The following is a 21,575-nucleotide window of genomic DNA, read 5'->3' as shown; positions in this document are numbered from 1 at the left end:
GGGAATCTGCTGTATAGAGGTAGGCCTTTCCTGGGGTTCTGATTGTTGTATTTTATGTGTAGTGTTCTATGGTATTTAGGAAGTATGTAGTTAGATGAGGATGTTATATTAGCATGAATAAAAAGGAGAGGAGAGTTTGGAGAGTTGGTTTCTTTCTTGGGGTAGTTTAGGTATGGGCGTAGTGGGTTTTCAAAGGAGGTGAAAAGATGGGTGAGGATTAAAGGAGGTAGTATTGAGAGTATGAATAAGAGTGGGACATACAATGGGATGGGTTGTTTATACACTGTATGAATAAATATAGATTGTTTGTAGGTAGAAAAATAAATTGAGATGAAAGAAGGGAGTAGGGTGTAGTGTGATAAAAGGAGAGTGATGTGTGGTTAATATTAGTGCAGTTGGGTAACTGGAGAGTGTTTAGAAAGTAAAGGTAGGAGGAAGAATGTGTTTGGTGAGTAATGGTAAGAGGAATAGGTGTGGTTAGAGAGTAATGGGAAGAGGAAGAGGTGTGGTTAGAGAGTAATGGGAAGAGGTGTGGTTAGAGAGTAATGGGAAGAGGAAGAGGTGTGGTTAGAGAGTAATGGGAAGAGGAAAAGGTGTGGTTAGAGAGTAATGGGAAGAGGAAGTGGTGTGGTTAGAGAGTAATGGGGAGAGGAAGAGGTGTGGTTAGTAAGTATAAGGGTAGGACCCCTGGGGGTGGGAGGGAACTGGGGGTAGGGAGGGGAGCGGAGTGAGCCCGCAGGGCGAACGGAGCAGGTAGGAACAGATACTGAAGCAGTTAGCGAAAAACAATCAGCTAGGCTAATTCCGGTGGTAGGTTGGAATAGAACAGGGGCTAGAAAGCTGTCTGTGGTGTGTAGATATGGAGGGGGAAAAAGAGAGGATTAGAAAGGTGTCTGTGTGTTTACAAACAAGAGAGCCTAAATTTCCCAATGGCAGCATCCAAAATCAGTATGCATCAGTCACTAGTATTTTTAACTTATACTCTGTGCAATAGAAGCCACTGTACTTACATTTAGAGACATACACTCATTTAGGACACCACAGTAGTTAAATCCAGCAGGGAAGGTTTTAGATTTAAAGATGGCTCCAAGCTATGCAAGTAGGGTAAAAAAAACTGCTGATCTGTTGTCAGTGGGCAGGCAAATAAAGAATGACAAAGTGTGAGCCAATGAAATGCTAAGGAGAGCCAAAAGAGGGAGGGAAGTAACTCACTTCAGAGCACACAACACTGTTAATGGGAGTGAGTCAGCAGAAACCCAAGATTACCCATCTATCATCAGTACCTGCAAAGTGTTCGGAAGCAGTCCATGTGAGGGTTGGTGGGGGGGGGGGTCTACCCACCATTCTAGGGCCTGATGACAGAGGTCTTCTTCCATGCCATGATTTATGAACTGTTGGTGATTGCAGCCACTGCCACCTCAAAGCACTCTAGCATTTTATGTTGCATCTACAGCACAGCTGGTGCTTTTGCACAGTATGACATTTTATAACAGACAGATGTCTTACTGATTACATCAATACTCACCTGTGACAGAACTGGTGTCAGTGTTTTCTTTTAAACACCTTTGTTGAAATATCACTTGTGACACAAGCAAACATCATTTATATTAAACTCCCTCCCTCCTGTACAGCTCTTTTTTGAGTGTATACCTTTAACTCGCAGTGGGTGTGGCTTTAGCCTTAAAAAAAAAATGAAGTTATCACCTTACAGTTCTAACAAATACTCATTGACAGAGATCAAATATCTATACAATTGTGTTTGCCATCACGTGTGCTTCAAGATAAAATATTCTGATAGCTTATATGTAGCATGGTTTTGGAATTATTAATGCAAATAAGAACAAGCAATATTTGACACCTAGAGTCGCAATAGGGGGTAAATGCAGAAATGCCTACCTGCACACTCAGGTCATGTTCCAATTATACAGTGGTGCATCAAATCCATGGCATCTCAGATAAACATATCCTTGTGGATTTTCGGTATCCCAAACATGATTGGAATTTTAATTCCCAAGGATATGTTTAACCCCCTATGAGACCACTGATCGATGGGAGGGGTTCTATAACATATCCTTGTGCTAAGGTTGTTGACAACATTCTTAAAAAATACCTTATAACTGAACCCCAAATATGTAAAGACTCGGTCTTTCTTGGAGAGCCTTAATAAATTGGAGTTTGATGACAATTTTAACTTTTTAACCATTGACGTTAAAGATCTGTATACTTCTATTTCCCACCTTGATGGTATTGAATAGGTCAGCCTTTTGTTAAGATCCAAGAATGCTCCAACTAATGAAATCTCCCTTGTAGAAATGTTATTAGATATTATTCTTACGAATAACTACTTTTTCTTTGATCAAGAGTTCTACTTACAAAAACAAGTTATTGCTATGGGGTCGCCTTGTGGGGCCAGTTTTGCTAATCTCGTTATGGCATACTGGGAGAGGACTTTTGTCCTCAACTCACCTGACCACAAGGTGAACCTCATTTTTTACACAAGATTTTTGGACGACATTTTTTTTTTATACTATTTAAAGGGGATAACGTACAAGCTAACATGTTTATTTCTTTTCTGAACACCACTACTGACTTTTTGGTATTTACAGTTACTTTCCATACAGACACCAGTGACTACTTGGATGTCAAATTACTTAAAGACAGAGTTAACAACAACTACGTCTCGAGGATTTTTAGGAAGCATACGTATTGCAATTCTTTTTTACATTTTTCTAGCTGCCATCCATTCCATCAAAAGCAGTCAATTGTCAAAGGACAAATGATAAGAACAGCTAGGATGACTTCATTAGATCTAGATTTCCATTTGGAATGTGACTTTCTGAGTAGTATGTTTACACAGTGTGGGTATCCCAGCTATTTGATACAACAATTGGTCAGGGAGGTGTCCGAGAAAAGAAGTGATTGTTTGGTTAATCCTATCCTATGTTGTAGTAGATCTGATGTTACCCCAACAGTTTCACCTCTTAGTGGTAGCCCGATTTTATTACAAATGGCACCACCATTACTAGAACCTAATTTCAAAGATAGGTTTATTACCACTTTCAGTACTGATAGTGGTAGGGTGAAATTCATTTTAACCAAGAACTGGCAGTTTATCTTGAACAACATTTCGCTACGGAATAAATTAGGTCCACTTCCTCTGATAGTTTACCGTAGAGGTTATAATTTGAAGAATTTATTAGACAGTAGTAGCCACTGTAATACATCAAGAAGGGCAGGTATGACCACTTGTGGGTGTTGTAAGATGTGTAGCTTTGTGGACGTAGGTGGTACATTTGTCATCAATGGTAACAAATTCAACATCAGATTCAAACTTAATTGTAATTCTCGATTTGTAGTGTATATGGCAAGGTGTGTATGCTGTCCCGCTTTCTACGTGGGTAAAATTGAACGTAGATTGCGGGACAGGATATATGAACACAATTATGCTATTTCTACTAAAAAATTGGATAATTCGTTGGCCAAACATGTCTTTCAGAATGTTGGCCACAAATTTATGTTTAAAGCTATTGACCAAATTCATTTTAATTCGAGAGGTGGTCCTATAATTTATTTCTGGAGGAGCATGAACTTGCATGGCAAATCCGTCTGAATGCATTTGCCCATCCTGGCTTAAATGATTAATGTAATATTGCTTGTCTGCTTAAGCTTAGGAGCTTAGTATGCTAGTTATTTATTATTGGGATTATTCAGTATTTAGAGTTTTGTTTACATTATTAGTGTGGCATTTTTATGTTGACATATTTTATATGACATGCACAAATTATTTTAATGAAAATTATTATGACTTTTCAGAGTTGCTTGTTTAGTAAGGCGTAATGTCTTTTTAAATGTGTTGCAGCTAGGAGGTGTGGTTAACCATGTGACTTTTATCAACCACTTTTAAACAACAGTACCTCCTAACGTGTATTGTTTCTGAAGAAGATGCTTTACGTGGGCAACGAAAAGTGCTTTAAATAAATCTATTCTTCTCAACTTTCATTCGTGGTTTGCTGTTTCGCTTTTCTGCTGACAAGTGGTTTTATTCAGTTTATTTGTTTTTCCCTATTTTGCAAACACTGCCTGCTACTGTTGTAGTTCCTTAGGGATTGCTACGGGTGATGCACCTTTGTACTTTCTTTGTAAACTACATCATCTGCCACTGTGGTGAAAAAAGGTCCAATACTCTGATTACTCTATTATTCTTGAAAATTATGTAGTCAAAGTCAGTATCAAACTGTAATCCATAATGCAAATATGGCTTAAAATAATGAGACTTAATCTTATCACCACTAAAACCAAAAATATGCTCTTCTCAAGCATAGGTCAGTCAAGACCTCCATACCATCAGTCTTACCTAAACGTATTTGGACAAGTCACCATTTGAGGGAGTAACTGCAGAAAGTTTGCTTGGTCTCATCATGGATGAACAATTCATGCCCAATAAACATTCACACAATGTGTCCAAAAAACAACCAAATGCTTGGCAGATTCCACAGATCTAGTTAATTTCTCTCCCTTGGTGGTTTGAATACCTACATCTACTGTGTACTTAGTGCCTTCATTTCCACAGTCTGCACATCTTCTGACTCCCTATTCCACATCCTTGAGCAGGCCCATATCAGGGTAGATGAATTTGCTGATGGAGGTTGTGAAGACTGGTAGAGAAGGGTGAAGGCTGCCAGCCTAGTCAAATAGAATTTTATACATAATTCTGGCATTTGTAAATATAAATGTAAAATACAGGCTTGTGTCTTAAATGTAAAGAAATGCTGTTTCAACAATGTGGTAACATTGCCATCTGATGTAAGGAAAACTAAGTCAAACATTTCTTATTGGTCCTTTGAAATTAAAATTACTTTATGTCTATTCCTTTGAAGTTAGAATTTGGAGTCGATGTGTCTGGAGTAAGCATCCTGCCTATTGTTTTAAGGCTAAAGTTAATTACCAGAATTTACATGGGGAATGTCCTTTATTGCTCTAAGTGTAAAAGAATGTAAATGCAGTTTTGGTGTGGCCTGGGAACCAGGAAAATGTAAACAAATGATGCAATGTTTTAGCAGAAATGCAGTTTCAATTTAAACAGTGAGAACCAGAGATTATGGAGCATTTTTGTCTTGATATCCAACCTCAGCACTGCCTGTTGTCTTAAGTAAGTCATCTTAGAAGTGTGTTTTCTTGTAGAAATAGCTAGGACTATAAAGATTAGACTAAGTGTTTTTCTGTTATGTTAGAACTGTACTACTGATTTATTTTAAGTTTCTGTGTGATCTCTGAACTCTTGAATAGCACTGTGGTGTAGTAGTATTGTCTTGTGTTTTTAGTATTTATTATTAAATATTTTTAAACCCTTCTCAACTGTGGTTGGTTTATGTAGAGATAACTTACTCTCTAGAGTACATTACAGATTTAAGTTTACTGTCTAAGCCACTCCTATAGCTTTAGCCCTGGGCTATACTACCAATTGGATAATAATATTTCACAGTAACAATTGGACACCCTTTTAAGGGCCTTTAGGTAGCTGATAATTATTAGATGGTGGTGGCAGTAATTACTACTGTATAGTCTGGATATAGGGGCACAGCTGGAAAATCTGTGTCAGCCTTTCCCAGGAGTGTCTGTGAAGTTGTATAAATACTTATCTCAAAGTGTGTGTTTGTGTGTGTGTGTGTCAGCTACTTGGGCAGGGGCATGAAGCACTGCTTGGATAGAGAGGGTACTGGAGGTTAGCTTGCCAGCTAGACTGAGATCTGGACCCTACAGCTGTGCCAGTGGGGAGTCTTATTGGGGACCTGGGGAGCAAGGGAGCAACCAGCCCCAGACTGACTGTGATCTCTGTGTGCACTTAAGGGAAACTGTACTTTACTGTGTGTATGTGTTATCCTTTCCTCTTATATGAGACGCCCTCTCTGGTGTTAGTGGTGAGGATTGAGGCTCCTTGATTGCTGGGCCAGGGCACGGCCGTCAAAGAGATCAAAATAAAAAAGCACCATTGCTTAGCCATTCATATCCTCAAATGGCTGGAATTCAACCAGCAACTCTCCTTTATTCAACTTATACTTGCTTATAAACTCCTGTACACTCAAAAGTATATTTTTTGGCTAATAATTTAGTGTGCCACAATATTTATATATGCCAGTTAGTAAAAATCTCAAAAACAAGGAAAATATAAAGGAGAAAAGGGCAAAAGTTAAGTGGAAAAAGTTGATCCCCCTAATAGAACAAGGCAGTTTAGGATTACCTGATTTGAAGGGATATGTTACAGCTACTCAATTAAGACTCATACGTGGTGGTGCTGCGGTAGCATTTTCGCCTCATAGTAAGACGTTGTACTGTTCAAGTCTCAGCTAGAGCGTCTTCTGTGTAGAGACATGCGTGAATGGGCGTACCTTCGTTGAAGGTTGTGCATTGGGGCCGGCAACTCGGCATGTAAAAATCTACTGCCAATCATTAGCAGACCGGAGTTCCGCTGTGGCGACCCCTAACCGGGAAAATCCGAAAGACACACCAACATAACACAAGTAGAAGATTTTAATTCAAAGCAGAAAAGGATGATGATGAAGTGGAAGGAAGCTCAAGAAATAAGAAGACCGACATTTTGGGATGTAGATCCTTGAAGGAGAATTACAGCAGCTACACACAATATTATATTCGTAAAGTAGCAGAAAGTATTTGGAGAAAGGAAATTTAACCAATAGGAATGATTGCAAGTAGGGGGAGAGAAAACAGGGAAGAGACTGATGGAATTTACTGCAGAAAGCTGGCAGAAAGACAAGGACAGGTAACACACAGAGAGAGATGAGGTCAAGAAAAGGTTTGAACTGCAGGTTACAGACTGCCTTCCATACCAAAGAATAAGAACGTATAGGCAAAGAGAAAGGGATGGGGAGTCCTAAGTGAAAAACCTGCTCTGGCAGAGTTTTTAGATGAATCCACAACAGAAGCTGCTGTGAAAAGGGGATCATTTTAGTAGGGCACATAAAATGTTGCATGATAACTTAAGACTTGATCAGAGATGGTTAGAAAAGACTGGGAAGAGTGAAGGGAAGAATTAGAGGACATATTTATAGCTCCAAAGTATGCAGCAAAGTCCAGAAGGTTTAGGGCGTTTGCTTAGAAGTGTCTGTATAAGTATTTTTATAACCCAAGCTGACTTCAAAGAATTTTTCCTCAGCAAATATTGAAAGTGTGATAGGAAACAATTAGTTAACTGGAACATGTTTTCTGGAAGTATAATGAACTGGCACACTTTAAAAATTACCTACAGAATACTCTGTCAGAAATATTAGGAAACAAATGGCTGTATGTAATGAAAGGATTCTTCTGAACTGGGACACAGGATCTTGACTGCCAAGACATACTACATGTATTAAGTTTAATTATATTGTCTGCTGAAAAGCAATTACTAGAAAATCAAAATCTAAACCAACTGTATCTGAAGTAATGAATAATGTAAAAGAAAAAAAAAAAGAAATGAAAAAGGGATCTTTAGAAAAGAGAAGGAGCAAATTATATAAAAAAATGGAATTTGTGGAAATAATACACAGAAAATAATGTTCAGGAGGAGGAGTGAGGTTAAAGAGAAGGCAACTCTGCAATGAATGTAATGTTGGACTAAAGGAAAGTTGTAAAGAAAGAAAACAAATGTAATATACAATGCATGCATATGAACATTTTCTTTTGATGTATGTGTGGCTATGTATTAAATGATAATAATTTAGTAAAGGTGTTAAAACATGGAAAACAGATTTTCAGTATCCAGTCCACACAGGGAAACAGTGGAAGAAGATACATTCATAAAAAGAAAGCCTTTAAGAGATCTCTGAAATCGACATCTTACAAGTAAAATGGAATTTTCAGTTTGGTGTAAACTCATTATCATTTATTACTAAAATGCTTCTGAGGTCCCTTTTTCTTATCTGTGTACAGTCCTTTGGTTGAACGTTCAGAATATCAAACATTTGAAATGCCGGCACGAGCAATCAAACAGTCATATGCTTGCAAAATGCTGGTATTATTTTGTAGGAATTTGAAGTACAGCAGGAACTGGGAATTTGCCTTTTTCCCATAGTTTTGCAATCTCAGAATTGGTATATATGAGTATAGGGGATATGGGAGAGACAGGCCTCCACAAGAGGGTACAGCTGGGACTTACCCTCCCCTTTGCAAAAAATGTTTTACAGTAGTTTGACTTTGATCTTTTTAGATCGATCGATTTAGGTTTGTTAGCTTTCAGCTACAGGTAGTATACTCCAATGTACAGCCCAAATTTATTTCACTTAAACAACAGACTGCAGGTAAGCCAATGCTCATTTATGCTAACAGTTCTCTGTTAGTTATTTATAGACCTCAAGTCTTGTATACGTCTATCAGTCATGTATACTTACCATTCTCTCAGAAACATTATACATACATTTCTGCATCATGTAAACCTGATATCAGTCATGCCTACTGTTGATAAATATGATGACCAACAGAATATTCATACAGTTTACTTATTTTTAATTTTTATTTCAGGTATTGGGTATAGTTTTTCCTCAGTTTCTGTCATGTGACAACTTGAACATATTTCATCTCATCAATGGATAGTATTGTTTCAGTTCACAGTACTCTGAATCATAATGCATATTGCCCTTTAATATCTCACAGATGTTTCTGAAGTGTGTTCACATATGCACTTGTAATGACTGAGATTTCTCCTCAGGGCTCCATCAAAAATATGGAATTCAGAGCTGGATACTCATGCTAATTTATTCACTTACTTTAGTCTGTTGTTTTTTTGAAACCATAACAGCATCACAAGGATCTTGTTAGTTATAAAGCCCAAATGGAACAGGAACGTCCAGGCTTGTATCCCATCCATGTCAACTTCATCACTTTACTGGCACTCTCCATGGGCAGGAATGACCCACACTGAGCAGTGTTCGGCACGGATGAAAGCAATCCTTCAAAATGAGATAAGATTAGTCAGGATTTCTTCCAGTCAATGGTCATCCTCAGGGAATGCAGTTATGGGGGTGTCCATTCCCAAGATACCACCACAGAGTAAGGCAATATAGCCATCTGAAGCCAGTTATCCAGGCAAAACAAGAGAGAGTACCTTCTTTTGGTGAAGCTTCAGTTATCACAGCCAGCACTCTATCTGTACAGGAAAGCCCAAACAGCACTTTGCACTGAAATCATGACCAATGCAAAGCACTGAGAGGGCATTCCCTGGCAGAGCTCAAACACTGAAGCTATAAGACATCCATCACACCTGATGATGCCTTCGGTATCTTGAAACAGCAGAGGCAAGAAACCATGGAAAGTAAACATATGGCACTTATGTATAGCATGTGTTTTCTGAAGCTGCTGGTGTTCAGGATGGAACCACAGAGAGGCAGGAGCAAAGTCCCATACCTTACTGTAAAGAAGGAATAGCCTTTAGGAGTAGAAAGTCTGGGTCTGCCACAGAAAATCTCTGGAAAATAAAAACTGATCTGCAAATGAAACCCTTTCATGGAACATGACCTTAAGAGTTTTAAGGTATGGCCAGTCATGACCACATCCGCAACTTACTGCTCCTTGGTGGTAGCTCTACAAATCAGGACAAGCACTAAGATCCCTGCTTTACACCCCCCTCCACACACAGACAATAATAAATGGCAGTCAGCAGTGCAAATGTTGGGCTGGCAGAGATGCCCTCTTGAAAGAAATGGCTGGTACAATTAATGAAAACCTCCTAGTGATTAAGTTGAATGCTTCTTCTTCTTCTTGCAGTGCTGTCTTCTCCTAGAAAATATATATAAGGGGATGAACAGGGTCTACAGCAATGTTGGCCTGTTTATTCTGCAAAAGGTCACTCACCCACTACTAAAAAGGAAATGGTTTGTGCATAGTCAATATCTGGGTGTACTCTGTGACAGGCACACAATGGATGTCAAATGAAAAGCATCTATTACTATACACATACAGACATGAAATGTCTGCAAAGGTCTGTGCTGGCATCAGGACATATCTCCTAAGGGTGCAATTTATACCACATGGATAGGTCCAAAAGTCTTTAAACAATTATCTGAAGCTGAAAGCCTGAACCACAAAGTTCTGGTGCTGGAAAAAAACACCGATTTTTTCTCTGCTTGGGCCACTGCATCCTCCTGGACCAAGGGATCACATGAAGAGAACAGCCCGTGAGACAAGTATGACCGCCAAGCTATAGCAAGCAAGTGTGGTCTGAATGATCTTACCAGGAGAAGGATGGCACACACATACCAGGATGCACTCTTGAAGGTGGGAGCCACAGGTGCACATCCACCAGGACTATCTTTGTCTGCTGAGATGTATGATTGTTGGCAGCTCAAGCACTTACATGCCAAGGACTTCTGAAACAGCCTTCTTGTCCTGAAATGAATTTCCTCTAAGGAAGGTTTGACTGAGGCCTGCCCTCTTTTTCACTGGCTTTTCCTTCTGGTCCTTAAATGGATTTCCTTTAAGAAAGGCTTGACTGAAGCCTGTCCATGGGCTCCCTGTTTTTTACACAGCCCTGGCACAGACCAAGGACTGCAAGTGGACCCATCTGCGTAATCCCATGCCAGTAATGGTATGCCACTGCTATCTTCCATCAGCATGGTGGGACAAGACCTTTATCAGTTAGTTGTGTGAGGATGACCAGTTTAAAATTTTAGCACTTTTGGCAGTGATTCACAACATGTTCTTCTCTTAGACAGTACAGCTGCTGCCAGAATGAGTGCTTGCACATTATCACTTAGAAAATGTTGCTGCTTCGTGCATCAAACCTGGGAACTTTTCTATGACATAACTCAAGACTTGACATCTGAAATGTGGAAACATAAAAGAAACAGTGGCGGCTTTGGGGTTAGGCCAGCTTTACTAATGGGTTGGAGAAATATCATGGCATATACTGTAGGGTATATATGTGACCAACACAGCAGCTTCAGACAGAAGAAAATGCCAAAATAGAATGGAATCAAAGATTCATCAAATCACAGATATACCAAGGAGGGACGTAGGTGTTAGATGTGGGGATTCTGGGGGCCAACTTTATTCCTGGTACAAAAATACTCCACCATGAGTCAAGATGGTCATATGTACCCAGAGTGCAGGAGTCTGAGATCAGAAAAATCAGCTGTTGTGAGGGAACCTCTGATAAGTACTTAGGGGTTCACCAATTATACATCCCCTCAAAGTACGATCTAGAATGGTATATATGCTACAAACTGATTAAAATTATTTTCACATGGCAAAATCCCACTCAGTCAATGTCTTTTACAGTAGGAAAAACAGGAGAATGGAGAACAGTGTGGCATGATATAAAATAGCTCTATTAACACAAATACAAAATCAGGAGTAATACACATGAAGCTATACATACAGTTTGATTTCAAGTCAGAACAACTGGCATCAGTACATGTGCTTAGAGTTATGGTAAAAAACTGAGAGCCAACCTGTTTCATTTGATACTTGAATCCTTTCATTGTTACAAAATGCCCCATGACCTCTTCTACCCTTGTATAATTTTTCCTGAGTACAGTGGTATATGACACCGAATTCAAGCTTTATAATCAAAGAAAGAAAAAAAAAATGTTAGTATACAAGAGAGATAAATGCCAGACAGCAGACCATATTAGCAAACAGACAGTTCCGATTTCCTACACATCAGGGTATGACTAAAAAGACAGTACAGTTGTGTACACTTACCATAAATGTAGATGTTCGAGTGTATTCACTGTTGCAGTCATTACATTTGGGTAATCTGCTGGCAGGTTGCCCTCAGTCGGCCTGAATTCCAAAGTCTTGGGTCCTGAGTCGGTTACTGTCTTCTCTTCCATGACGTCAGGTCATCAGGGGTATAAAACATGCAGCAGACGCCATTTTCTTTAGTTTTTCTTGCCCCCGATGTCAAGTGCCCCCAAAAAGGTAGCAATATTTTCAATATATATATATATATATATATATATATATATATATATATATATATATATATATATATATATATATATATCTACACATGCATCAATAAAACTTTACTTTCATCTACAAGCAAATACACCACATAGGTTGTAGACGATAGAGAAGAAAAGATAAACTGTAGAATGACAGGGGGATGGCGGGAGGGTAACCTGGACTGCAACAGTGAATACACTCGAACATCTACATTTATGGTAAGTGTACACAACTGTACTATGTTCTTCGTGTTTCACTGTTGCAGTCATTACAGTTGGGTAGAATCCCAAAGCCATGGTTGTGAGGCTGGAGTTAAACAGTATTATGTGCGGCTATAAGGCCCTGAAGCACTGCAGTGGCAAAGCATGCCCTGGACTTAGAGTAGAGAGGCAAATGGTAATGCTTTGTAAAGTGTGAACAGAACTCCAAGTAGCAGCCTCTAAAATGTCTTTGGTTGGTACTCCTCTGAGAAAGACTGCCGAAGTAGCTGCAGCTCTGGTGGAATGAGACCTAATGCCCTTGGGCACAGGTTTACCATGGTGTAAGTAGCAGAAACTGATGCAGTGGCTTATCCACTTTGAAATTGTCTGCTTTGAAATAGCCTTTCCTTCTGATTCTGCAGCATATGACACTAGTAATTGCTCAGTTTTTCTTAGAGCTTTTGTCCTGCTCAAGTAAAATCTTAGCTGTCTGTGCACGTCCAAGGAATGCAGAATTCTCTCCCCTTTGTTCTGTGGATTTGGATAAAAGGTTGGCAGATGAATTGTTTGGTTAAGAGCCACACTGGAAACCACCTTAGGCATAAAAGTAAGATTTGTCCACAGAGACACCCTGTCTGGGTAAAATATGATAAAAGGCTCTACAGCCATGAGGGCCTATAGCTCTGATACTCTTCTTGCTGAAGTAATTGCTAGTAGCAGAGCTGTCGTCCATGATAAGAACTTTACATCAGTGGTAGCAGCTGGTTCAAATGGAAGCAGGGTGAGTTTTTCCAACACATAATTGAGGTCCCATGCAGGTAATGGTGATATAGGAGGCCTTAGGTTTTTGGCTCCTCTAAGATATTGCTTTAGTAAAGGATGAGAAAAGATTGGTGGCTCTGTATTGTAATGAGCCGAAATGGCAGAGGCATGGATTTTGATTGATGAGAAAGATGGGCCTTTGTCAGGCATCTCAGTTAAGTATTGCAATATCTGAGGAATATGTGGTTCTGCTGTCAGTTCCTTGTGCTTGATTCCAAGCACAGAATCTCTTCCATAAGATTTTCTAGTGCTAGGCCTTCTGGCTTCCAAAATGACATCCATCACAGCTTTACTGAGAGGTGTCATTCATATGATTACATGATTAGCCATGCTGCCAGGTTCAGAGTCTGTAGCTGATTGTGCAGGATCTGATTGTTTTGCTGGGATAGTAATTGTGGTCTTTGAGGCAAGGTCCAAGTTGGGTATTGAGACAAGTTCCTTAGGATTGGGTACCAGTATTGGAGGGGCCAGTCCAGGGCAATTAATATCATCTTTGGTTTCTTTAGTCTGACTTTTAGGAGGACCTTGGGTAGAAGAGGCAGAGGAGGAAAGGTGTAAACTGACAGGTTTTTCCAACTGAAGGATAGGGCGTCCACTTTCCATGCTTGTCTGTGATAAGTCCTTGTGCAGAATCTTTTCAATTGGTAATTTTGAGGAGAGGCAAATAGATCTATGTGTGGGCTCCCCCATTTCTCCGTTATCATGCTGAATACTTGTGGATCTAGTTTCCACTCGTGAGGATCCATAAGATCTCTGCTTAAGTTGTCTGCCAGAGTGTTCTGTTTTCCTGGCAGGAATTGAGCTTGAAGATTTATTTGGTAGGTCAAAGCTGTGTCCCACAGTGCCATGGCTAATCTGCAAAGGGGGTATGAGTGTGTGCCCCCCTGCTTGTTTATATACCACATGACTGTGGTGGTGTCCTTCTTTATCAGTAGTTGTTCTGGATGAAGTAAGTCCTTGAAGGCTGTTAGGGCATTTTGAACAGCTAACATCTCTTTCTGGTTGATATATAGATTCATTTGATTTGGTGCCCATATACCCTGAATGCATCTTCCTGCCATGTAGGCCCCCCAGGCATAATCTGATGCGTCTGTTATTAAGGTTTGGCTGGCAGGGGGTAAGGGCCGTCCCATGTTTTGGTGACATGCCTTTGCCCACCACAGAAACTCCTATTGCAGGCAGGGGATGAGAGGAATCAGTGTTTCTAGACTGTGTGAATGTTGACTCCATAAACCTTTTAGGTACCATTGAAGTTTCCTCATATGCAGTCTTGCATGTGGAATTAGTAGGATGGAGGATGTCATGAAGCCGAGAGCCTGCAGAATTTGTCTTGCAGAAGACTGGGTTTTTGTTGCCATCAGTCTGAAGTAAGTAGTCAGTTGCCTTTGTTTGTCTGGCATGAGGTAAGCCATCTGGGCAGTTGTATGCAAGCTTGCACCCAGGAATGTTATCTTTTGAGTGGGTACCAGTTGTGATTTCTTTTTGTTTATTGTGTACCCTAGGCATGCTAAAAGCCTTTTCACAAATGCCAGGTGTCGTAGAAGAGTGTCCTTGTTCTCTGCTTGAATGAGACAGTTGTCCAAGTAAGGATATATTTGAATACTTCTTTGTCTGCAAAATGCAATTACTGGTGCCAGGCACTTTGTAAAGACCCTGGGCGCAGTAGATAAGCCAAAGGGCAGTGCAGAGAATTGGTAATGCATTAAGCCAGCCTTGAATCTGAGGTATCTTCTGCACGACTGTCTTATTGGGACATGCAGTTATGCCTCTTTTAAGTCTAAAGTCACCAGCCAAGCATTCTTGCCCAGCATAGGCAGAAGCTGTTGCAAAGTGAGCATTTTGAATTTTGGAATGTCCAGGTATGTGTTCAAAATAGATAAATCCAGTACTGGCCGGCAAGCCTTGTCCTTTCTAGGTACCAAGAACAGTCTTGAGAAAAAACCTTGTCCTTTTTCCTTTTCTGGTACTGTCTGAATGGCCCCCATATCCATGAGGGATGTAACCTGTTTCTGAGCCTCTGCCCATTGGTTTATTGGCAGGTCTGGCCAACCATTTGTCATTGACAGAGTGTGGAAATGGAATCTGTATCCCTGTGATACGATGTTCAGTGCCCACCTGTCCTGGGTTATTAACTGCCAGTTTTTGAGCAAAAAGTGCTAATTTTCCCCTATGGGTGCTGCCAAAAGATAAGTGCTTGGTGTAGGCAGAGGGAAGTCATTTGGATTGTTTTCTGAAGGTTTGCGCTTTATCTCCTCCAGATTTGGAGGTGGATGTGCCCCACTGTTTTTTTCCTGTATGAGTCTTGAGCCTGGTACCTGGAACCCTTAGGGCATCTGGATTTGCCCCTTTGAGCTCTGTCTGACACAGGAAAGGACCAATTTTTTGTAGGCCAGTTTCTACTGAATCTAGATGGCTGCACCTGTAAGAAATCTTTAACAGTTTGCATAGACTTAACTTTGTCTTCCATTTTCTTTAAAACCTTTTCTGCCTTAAGGAGACTCATGCTGTAAAGGTGCATCTAGCAATTTAGCTTTAACATGATCAGGCAAATTTTGTTCCTTTAACCAGGCATGCCTCCTAATCACAGATCCAGTAACTGTGGCCCTGCAGGAGGCCTCTAAAGAATCAAAACCACATTGCAAAGTATGCTTTCCAATGCTTTCCAACTTGTTCAGCTGCATGCAATAATTCCTGCAATTCCTTATTTTCTGCACATTCTGAAATCAACATTTTCTGTTTCAGCAATCCCATAACATGTTGTTGGTACTTAAGCATATGAAACGGACAGTTTAAGGCCCCGATTGCCAAGGTTGCAGATGTATAAACCTTTTTCCCCATCTGTCCAGCGCCCTTGAATCTCTGTCAGAGGGGGTAGGGTTTTTTGCTGTTGAGGCCTTAACTCCCTTTGGGCCCTGTGAAATAGTTTCAGGATCAGCAGCAGGGTTTCTAAATAAAAATTTATGAGAGTCAGGGACCCTGTAATACCTGTCAGGCTTACTGGGAGCCGGAGGTAAAGAGTCAGGGATCAGGCTTGACTCCGAAAAAACATCATCCACAATGTCTAACACAGGGGAAATGGCAAAAGGCTTGTGCTGAGGGAGAAGGAGGAAATCCCCAAGCCTCTTTTTTGATTCTGAGAAGTCTTCACTCTCCCAGTGAAAATGCTCCCTCAAATTATGCAAGGTTTCTCCAAATGAATAATCCTCAGGAGGAGATGCAGATGGAATAGACTCCTCAGCATCAGAATTGTCATAGGGGGGTAAAGATAATTCCTGATCAGAAGGGGAATCAGAAGAAATAGAAACCTGATCTGAAGATTCATAATCAGTGTCTTGCCTAGGCCTCTTATCTGGAGGGGGATGGGTACCCCTGATCAAGGTAATAAGGTCTTCAGCCATTTTGATCATCTGTTTTTCAGGCATAGAGGCCTGTGCACGTGGCTCAGGTGTCATTTTTTTTAGTTTTAGAAGGTGTCTTTGCCTTTGGTTTTGCAGCTTTCGTCGGTTTGATATAAAAATGTTGAGGTCTGAATACACCCTCAGAAGCCGGTGCCTGCTCAGCGGCTCTGGACCTATCCGAGGGAGATACATCCGTCGGTCCAACACCTTGCGTATCTTGCGGCATCCCGGACTCCACATGGGTGTCGGTAGAGGCCTGTGACTCGAAGGTAGCGGGTATCAGGGGCTGTGAAACGCCTCACTGAGTACCGGTGAACATGCGACTGGCTTAGGAGAATTTTCGTCGTCGGTTCTGAATCTCGTCTGCCTTTCTCTGTCCTTTTCTTTGCGTTTTTTATGTACTCCGGTAGTCGGATTGCTATCTGACGACATCTCTGGGTAGTTAAATCTGTTTCCAAAATACCAAAGAATGAAGGGTGTTGCTCTGCCAAAACCCAGCAAACGTAAAAATCCAAAGCAGACAAACAAAGTAACGAAGCTGGATACTGCTCAGATAAAAAAGGTGATTTATTTCCACCGAACAGACAGTACAATATGAGCGCTTTCGGGCGGTTGCCCTTCATCAGATAAAAAACTTTCCTAGTAAAACTTCTATTTAAAAAACAGTTGACCAATCAAAACTCAGTAAAAAACCCGCCTTTTGCTTAATGTTGGCTTAAGGGGGACTACATTATTTAAACCTGGATCCCTATGTGCTGTTAACTCTAGGATCCATCTAGATTCAGCTAACTCAGTGTTTAATTTAATGTCCCCCCCCCCTATTTGTCAACTTTAAATTTACAATAACCCTGAACATAAACCTATGTGTAGGGTGATCCCTAACATGCCTATATAAAGCATTATGTTCATCATTATTCCTGATATTAGACATATGCTGAAGGATCCTAGCCTTCAGCATTTGATTGGTCTTCCCTACATAAAAACACTCATTCATTATACTAAATAGACAGACTCACAAAGTAAAATCTTTTACTCAGGGGTTTTTATTTTGTAATTAGTGGCTCATATGGCAAACACAGATGGATTTAAATAAAAGTTTATAAAGAAAGTAGTATGTATCAAATTAATATGCTGCAACATTTCCCAATTTTTATAAAAATATAGCATCCACATAATACAAAATATAAGCAATTTTTCCTTCAGCAAATATTTGAAAATAAACTTAATTCCTTCCCATTCCCAGGCAGCACCTTAAAATGCGCAGGTAACTTAATTCCATTACTATAAAATCCATTACATCTTCCTTCTTTGTAATTAACTTTCTAATAACTGAAATAATATTTCAGAGTTTATACAGTTCTCATGCAATACTTAAATGTTTACCAAAGGTATTGTTCCTGATACTGATTTTAGCTGTAGAGATTTTCTAAAATGGTATTCAATGTTCTAATGAAACATGGATAAACTTCAAAAGCGCCTCTGTATAATGTGTTTAATCATAACTACTAGCTAATGTTATGCCAACTGTTTTCTCATCAGATCCAGAATACAACTTAACTCCTCTCAAACAAAAAAGTAGCTAACAACTTCTTAACCATATTATTTTAATTTTTTTTAAAACTTGTTGTAAATATTAACTAACTGTACTGTTCTGGAGAGTTTCTCCACGGGTCTCCGCTGAAAATGGGCTACTAGCCCAGTCGGACACTACCCAGTTAACAAATGTAAATAAATAAATAAAATAAATGAATGTCACTTTTTCACCTTTATCAAGTGCCTACAATAATTTTAATATAATCACCACACTTTAGTTTGTGCACATTCCTTTTACATTAATAAGCAGTATTGATGGTAAAGTCTTGAACAAGTCAGATGTTAGGTATAGATAAACAGAGTCAAAAGTCATACTCAAATAAAAGCCTCTTCAGTCACAAACCAGAACCAAGGCAGTAATCAATTAACATATATAACTCAGTATACAGAATAAAAGGCATAAATAACATTTGCATGTGAAATTTAGATTACCAAACATATGTGGAAATAGAAAATAAACCAGCAGCTACTATCATCATTCTCTTTCGGCTTTTCCCGTTAGGGGTCGCCACAGCGGATCATCTCTTTCCATTTCTTCCTATCCTCTGCATCTTGCTCTGTCACACCAACCGCCTGCATGTCCTCTCCACCAGCAGCTACTATAGCTGCCCTAATGTAACTATAACTACATAAAGAAAATCTTTAAACACTATGCAATACTACACAGTACTGGGGAATATTTATAAATACTTAGCAAAGAGTTGAATAAAGCAAATATTAAGCACTATTACAGAGATAGTTGTTGAGAGAAGGCAATGATGAGGAATGAAAAACTAGGAATTGAAAGACACCAGGATTACATATTCTAGCACTGAATAAATCAATTGCAATAAGCCACATATCAGGAGATTCGATAATAAATAACATGTTGGATACAAGTTAGAAAAGGTGGCTGGAAATAAGAAGCAAACTATCGTGTCTCACAAAAATACTTACAGATATGGGCTGTCATCAGGGGCACAAGTAGATGTTTATCATACTGATCACTGCTGCAAAAGCTTTAGCTACATGTTTTTTTTCCTGCCAATGACAACAGATGGCCAGCTTCCAAAGCACGGTCCATGTTCCCAAACTGTCAAGCAGCTCGAGCTGAGCTGACTAAAAGAGTACACTCCTCTGAGGCTTTTGAGGATCGACAGTTGGCTTGTGCTTTCCTTAGCTGGGCAGGTAAGTTCCCTGTAGTGAAAAAAAAACTTCCACTTTCTTATTTTTTACTGCTGTTTTACTGCTTTCCTCTTCATAAAAGTTATTTTAAAGGTACGAGTGTTGTGTTTTAACTGATCTACTAAAGGTAAAATCCATATAGTTTATTCGGTCATTATTGTAACTCATCTTTTATTCCAGATCCCTCTGGTATAGCACCTACAGCCACTATGGCCCAGGGATTAGCCACGTCCTCTGCAGCTGTTGGAGTCCCCTCAGAGGGCAAAGGGAGAACCACTCTTGTCGGTCCTAGGAAAGGGAACATGGAAGGTTTCACTGTTGTGTCAGAATGCTGTGACCATCCCTGGGAAAGCAGCAGCTGCCATTAGTACCATGGTTGAGCCCATTTTTCCTCACAAAAAGAAACAGAAAACCAAGCATCGACTCCTCAAATTTGGTTGGATTGGAATAATTTACTGGGACTGGTTCAAAGTTTGATTCAGGATATCAATCATTCTTACAGAGTAGTTTCTGGTAAAAGAAAGAGGGATGCCATCTTTCCTGAAGAGATTCAAGATTCTGAATCAGAAAAGGAAGATGCAAGGATGAATTCAGGTTTTCATCTTCAGATTTCTGATTCAGAGTCAGAGGACAGCTCATTATCTGATTCTCCCTGTGGGGGTTTCTCTTTTTCTAAGACTATTGTTAGAATGCCCCAGTATTTTCTCTGGAAGAATACTGAGATTTCTCAGTCCCAAAAAATATACCGAGTTGCTGTAGAAGGATTTTCCAGAACCTACACCCATTCCTCCTATCCTGTCTGCTTTAATCAATGTGTGTCTTACTGTCTGCAATTTTCCTGATAGTCAGTCAGCTGTCCCTAAAAAGTCAGATAGGATGCATAAAGCTCCTCAGTCTTTTACATTGTTATACACTATTCCCAAACCTGACCCAGCAGCTATAGCTTTAGTTTTACTCTTCTAATAACGATGGGGAAATTATTAATAGGTATAGAGAAAAGTGCATCCTACAACTTTCAATTTCAGAATTTTAAATTGTCGTCATGCTCATTATAGTTTCTTCTTGAGAAGAAACATCTGCTTTAAATAACTCAGCTTCTTCTATTGCACAGGTCACAACTCATTGTGTGCAGTGTGAGAATGACTCTGCTGATACTTCTTCCGGGTCTATGCCCACTGCTACAGTTTTCAGGAGGTTTGTTTTGCTGTAGTCTCACAACCTTCCAGATGATGTTAAAATTTAAAGCTTCCATTAGAAGGAGATGTAGTGTTTAGCCCCTCTGCTGCAGAAGTGATCAAAAAGTGTGATGAGAGCAGCATGTTGATCCAGGGAATTCAGCCCTCCTTTTCCAAATTGTCCAAGGGTTTTTCTTTCTCCTCATCCAATTTTTACAAAAAAAAAAACAGACAGTGTCAACAGAAAGTCTGAATCTCCATTTTTATCTCTGGCAACAGACTGCGTCAGGCAAATGGGTTCTGAAAAATCATTAATTAGGGTTACAGATGGCAGTCAGGAGAAATTCTTCCTTTCCAAGGGGTCATTCCTTACCCTGCAGATCAGTCCATTTTGTTTCCATCTGTTCTTCATCACATGCTGTCCCCAAGCGATGATATAACCAGTTTCTCCTTCCCAGGTGGGGAAGAAGTTTTATTCAATGATGTTCCTAGTCCCAAAGAAAGGAAAATGCTTGGAGACCAGTTCTGGATCTTTCTTTCCTAACCTGTTTGTGATAGTGCCCAAATTCAAAATGATGCAAATTCAGAACATGTTACCTCCTCTTTAATGTTTCCTGGTAATATTAAACTCAAAAGATGCTCATCATCACATTCCTATTCATCCAGGCTTCAATTTCTTATGGTTCTGTGTATCTGGATCACATTAGCAGTTCTCTGCCTTACCCTTTGAACTACCCACTGCACCAAGAGTGTTCACAAAGTGTCTAGCTCTAGTTATAGCTCAATGCAGGCTTCAGGGTATCCACATTTCCCTGTTTAGATGACTAGCTTATCTTTGCAGAGTCTTTTTCAAAATGTCAGGAATCTCTCTCTCTTGGGTAAGATATCTCTTGGGTAAGATATCTCTTGTACAATCTGGGATTCCAAGAGAACATTTGAAAGTCTTTCTTGACTCTCTCACACAGAATTGTGTTTCTGGGATGTCATCTAGACACCTCAGTTCAAACAGCTTTTTTCCACAGGAAAAAATAGATCTTTTTTTAGATCTGTTTCAAAGGATTTCCACTCAGACCTTAGTCACTGCAAGGGAATACCTCAGGATTTTGGGTCTTATGGCATCTATGATTCTCATGATACCCCTGGCAAGACTCCACATGAGAAAGATACTGTGGTTTCTGAAATCCCTTTGGTCCTGGCATCAACACTCTATCTTTTCAGATACCAGGGCTGGGGTTTGTCAGAAGAGAAACCACTTGGTGGAGACAACAGTTATCATTAAATCA

At 39.8% G+C, this 21,575-nt stretch overlaps 1 protein-coding gene across 1 annotated transcript in view; it reads right to left on the bottom strand.

The window, feature by feature from the left end:
- IMPA2 (inositol monophosphatase 2) overlaps positions 1-21,575 on the bottom strand; it is a 691,308-nt gene that overhangs the window by 306,181 nt on the left and 363,552 nt on the right. The window contains exon 5 of the mRNA XM_044067365.1: positions 11,442-11,550. Within this exon, the coding sequence (XP_043923300.1) occupies positions 11,442-11,550 (109 nt within the window). The remainder of the gene's footprint in view (positions 1-11,441; positions 11,551-21,575) is intronic.

The sequence above is a fragment of the Protopterus annectens genome, chromosome 3.part1, assembly GCF_019279795.1.
Source record: "Protopterus annectens isolate FY-2018-M chromosome 3.part1, PAN1.0, whole genome shotgun sequence".
Lineage (NCBI taxonomy): Eukaryota > Metazoa > Chordata > Ceratodontiformes > Protopteridae > Protopterus > Protopterus annectens.
The sequence above is the reverse complement of the archived record's forward strand: the minus strand, read 5'-3'. Positions and strand labels throughout refer to the sequence as shown.